The sequence below is a fragment of the Gobio gobio genome, assembly GCF_949357685.1.
Source record: "Gobio gobio genome assembly, chromosome: 3".
Classification (NCBI taxonomy): domain Eukaryota; kingdom Metazoa; phylum Chordata; class Actinopteri; order Cypriniformes; family Gobionidae; genus Gobio; species Gobio gobio.
The window spans coordinates 42,849,374-42,853,982 of NC_137099.1; the positions used below are offsets into that span (position 1 = coordinate 42,849,374).

Genomic DNA, 4,609 nt, shown 5'->3' on the forward strand with positions numbered 1-4,609 from the left:
TCCTTTTGATATAGGAAAGATCTTTGAGGAGAGGACTTTTTGAGGGGTAAGTTTTTCATTTTCATCAAAAGAAATTAATTATTGATTTGTCTTCTTCTAGTTAATCTTTCTGGGACATGCAAGCATGCTATGTTGAAATCAGGTGGAAATCCAAGCTGGTTAGCAGGGAAGAGTTGTAACACTGTTATAATATATGGTCCCATGTTGACTACACTGATGGTGGGATGTAAATCTGTCATGTAAAATGTAAAACTGTGAAAATCATTACAAGCATAAATACATAAAATACTGAACTGACAAGCTCGGCGGAGTAGGTGTGTATCATAAAAAAATAAAAAAAGCAAAGGGTCTACAATATTCTGTTTATTTTGATAAATGAAATAATTTAATTTACTTTTTCAATAAACACACTTTCTTTAAAATCTTCTTACACTGCTTGAAGGAGACCTCTTTACAGTAAAAACAATAAATAGCCTATATTTCGTCAAAATGAAGGTTTGTAGCAAATTATTTCAAAAGGGAAATATGAATAAGTAATCACAACTTATTATAAATCATTATAAATATTTGGATCAGTTAATCGAATGAACTTGATGTAGCTGAATTAAAATTACAATCAATTAATCTGTTCATCCAGCGAACACTCAGTATTGACCATCTATCAACTCTCAAAAAAGATTATTTTTCGTTGCCACAGAAAAATAACACTTTCTAAGCATGTAGCTGTGATCATATCATTAAATGTGATGTTAATTTACAAGCAGTGACCAGAAGAAACTCGCATGAATATGTTTTATGTTTCAAAAGTTTTATTTAACTAAATCACTAACTAAATGTAGCACCCCCACCCCCCACCCACAACGGCCTTTATTGTAATTAAGTAGGACAGTGCACCTGACTCCTTAACTATATGCCGTTAGGCCCCTCTGAGGTCACAATTAAATACTTTTCTTTTAGAAAGTTACTCGGCATTAAACTCTATACTCACACTCAGGTTAACTTGTCAAAAATAAACCCTTTTGAAAGAATAAAACTCTTGTAAAAGTAACAAAATGTAAAATATTTAATTTGAACAGGAGTAGAGAGTCAAAAATAGCTCAAATATCTGAATTTGAGAATGTGATGTATTCACACAATCACTGTGACTTTAAATCTGAATAATTAAACACAAAAAAGGCAATATCTCAGTTGATAGACCTGTCAAAAACACACTGGAATGAAATGTACAAGGTTACTCACTTTGAGTATCAAAATGTCACTCATATAATGTCATCCACAAATACAAACACTGTGGGGCCACACACACACATACCAGTCATTCACAACCCACCACGTTGCAGGCCTGGATCGTCGCTCATGTTCGTGGTGGCCGGGAAACTGAAAAATGTCCCCTTCACTCTCTTGAGTACAAATAAATCAAACAAAGCTATATCTCAATTCCACATGCACCATACAGCGATTCCGGAATCCTGAAGCATGCCTCGCGCAGCTCCTCTCTGCTATCTGGTCCTCAAAGTCTCCCTAGTTGTGAAGGAAACTCCTATCAGTTACAAAGCTTACACTCTTAATCTCTTGGTGTTTAAATGTTCTGCTAATGTATAGTCCAGTTCAGATGAGCGGATATACGAGTTGATAATAAAAACCAGTCTGATTCGGGTTTTCAACTGTCCTGTGTTATCCCGTATATTTGGCCTAATTGATTTGTCTTGTACGTGATCTCCCTTGTCCCGTTTATTGACTGCTACGCTGATCTAACCACTGACCAAGGGGTCACAATGTCATTTAGCAACTTTTAGCAACTTTTAGACTTAATTTTTTTCTTTCAACAAACCACACACAAACGTAATTTTCTCAAAACTAAAAACTTTTACACACATGCTGCTCACATATTATTGTAGCAGAGTTTGTGCTGAATACAGAGTAATCAGACATGAAAATGTTACAAGTAACAGAAAGAAGCACAAATGTCAGAGCATGTAAAAACACCTCCAGGGCCCAGAAAACAGCTCAGGGTTCAGAGGGTCTCTCAGTTTGATCAGTTCTTTGCCAGGCTATTGCTTTTGTTTTACACATTGTTTCATTTGTTTTTCTCCTGTTGGATTACTTGTGTTTGTTTCATTTAATAAATACTATTGCAATTTGATTCATTTGTCATATCTTCATCTTCCTTGGAATTTAACATTACTTTTTAAATGGCATGCACCCTATTCATATCTGTTATTAAAGAGTAGTTCAAAAATTTTAATGATAAAACAAAATATTCATCTATAATGAGCCTTTTCAATGTATTTTAAATGTATAGCAAGGATTTTTTACATGACTTTAAAAAAAATTTTTTTTTACATGTCTTTATAGCTGCAGAGAACATTTCTTCTGGACAACCAGCAATGACATCATCTTTCTCTATAGTACTAATGGCACTTTGTATAATTGTTGCTAATAGTCAGGTATTCCATTTTTATAACATGCATTTTATAACATTTTTATAACATATATTTTATAACATTTATAACATGTATAAATTATTACATGCAAATCTTTCCAGATTTGCATGGAAAGAGAAACTTTTCTCATGGATTCATGTGCACAAAAAGGTAAAGGTATTGGTTATCTTTTAATAATCTTTTAATATTTTACTACATAACCTCTGTTAGGATTCATAGTATTCTGTCGGTGCATGGTTTAAAAAAACAAATCAAGTGAATTTAAATATATTTAAAGATTGTAAAAAAACATATAATAAAAAAATGATATAGCCTAATCTTGTTCATAACCCAGGTGCATCAGTGCATCCAGGCGAACCGCTCCGGATACTTTTGGTTGGAAAAACAGGTGTGGGAAAAAGTGCAACAGGCAACACTATTTTGAGGAAAAAGGCATTTAAATCAGCGTTTTCATCCTCCTCTGTGACAGGACAATGTGACAAATTTAATGCAACAATAAATGGCAGAGAAGTGTCTGTCATCGACTCTCCGGGTCTGTTTGACACCAGCCTAAGTGCAGATGAGGTGGTCAAAAAAATTAAACTCTGTATTCCACTCTCTGCTCCTGGTCCACACGTCTTCTTAGTGGTGATTCAGCTGGGCAGATTCACAGATGAAGAGGCAGAAGCTGTTAGAATCATTCAAGCAGTTTTTGGTGAGGAATCCTCCTCATACACCATGGCACTGTTCACTCATGGAGATCGACTTGAGGACAAGAGCATTCACACATTTGTGCGGGAAAGCCCCAAATTGCTCAGTTTCATCAAAACTTGCAGTGGACGATACCATGTGTTCAACAATAGGGAACAAAATCCTGAACAGGTCATTCAGTTGCTGGATCAGATTGAGAAAATGGTCACTGGAAATGGTGGGAAACATTACACCAGTGAGATGCTGGAAAGGGCAGAGAGAGCGATTGAGGAAGAGAAACAACGTATCCTGAAGGAGACAGAGGAGCAGAGACAGAAGGAGATAGAAGCTCTGAGGGCTCAACTTGAGGACGAGGCCTATGAAAAAGCAAAAGAAAGGCTGGAAAAAATCATGAGAAGGAGGCAAGACAGCAAGCTGAGAGAAGCACTTCAGTTGCTGATACAATCTTTCAATTTCTGGCCAGAGTTGTGATTCCCTTTGTTGGAAAGTTTGTTTTAGGTCTCCTCTGATTTTAACGTTTTAACAGAAAGTATACATTTAGTTATTTGTTTGGTTTCAAGATTACATGTCTTTATTACAGGGGAAAAAAACACACACCAAAACAGAAACATGAGTATGTTTTATAACAACCATTTGTGATACCAGTCCCAGTCCCATAATTTTGTTTTGACTTTATTGGACAGAAAATTGACTCACAAGGACTTGCAATTCTAATTATTATTGTGCCTTATCTTTATTACTTAGTTCTTTATTAGTTGACTCATGTTATTATAGTATCTTAGTTTAAGCTCTCTCATCCTTATAGTGTATTGACACTTCTGATTCTAGCTCATGATTTTGAATCTCTGATTTCATGATTTGAAAATGTTTGCTATGAGTACCTTTTAGTAAAATTGTGTATATGGATCCCATTCAGATGTCCTGTCCTGCTTATGACAACATAACAGCTCTTGTATTATGTTTGCATTCATCATATCAGATATGGTATATACATTGTGTTACGCAACAATTCATAGTCATAATTTATCTATGAATGTTTTAATGTGAGTTTATTCTTTGATTAAATCAGTGTGTAGATATATCCAACCCAGTCTCATATAAAAACGTACCCTGACTACATTGGTCCAAAGTGCAAAACGTAGAGGGGTTACAATAATGGCCCTTGAATTGTATGACTGTTACATTTTTTTTGCCTATTCTTTTCCTCTTGTTTTGCGTCCAAGTCACGTGACTTTCAAGATTCCAGCCGTGAGAACAAAAAACATGGCGGACATTTCTCTCATTTTAGTGGAAAAAATCAGTATTTTGAGTTAGTTTCTGCATAAAAATAAGTTTTGATTACATTTCTAGCGAGAAATATATATATTTTTTTCATAATATTCACTCAGTGAATGTACATAATCACTCGCTTGCTCGTTGTTGCGAAGATTTTTCAGTTCCCTTTCGTTCAGTCACTACGACGTAACGTTAGTGAC

General features: G+C 35.0%; 1 protein-coding gene across 1 annotated transcript; it reads left to right on the forward strand.

The window, feature by feature from the left end:
- LOC307123146 (GTPase IMAP family member 4-like) lies at positions 1-4,044 on the forward strand. Its single transcript, XM_079811556.1, has 4 exons — positions 1-46; positions 2,356-2,447; positions 2,546-2,594; positions 2,779-4,044. Exons 2-4 carry the CDS (start codon positions 2,388-2,390, stop codon positions 3,603-3,605), a joined length of 936 nt encoding a protein of 311 aa, XP_079667682.1. The 5' UTR covers positions 1-46; positions 2,356-2,387; the 3' UTR covers positions 3,606-4,044.
- Positions 4,045-4,609: the final 565 nt, after the last annotated feature.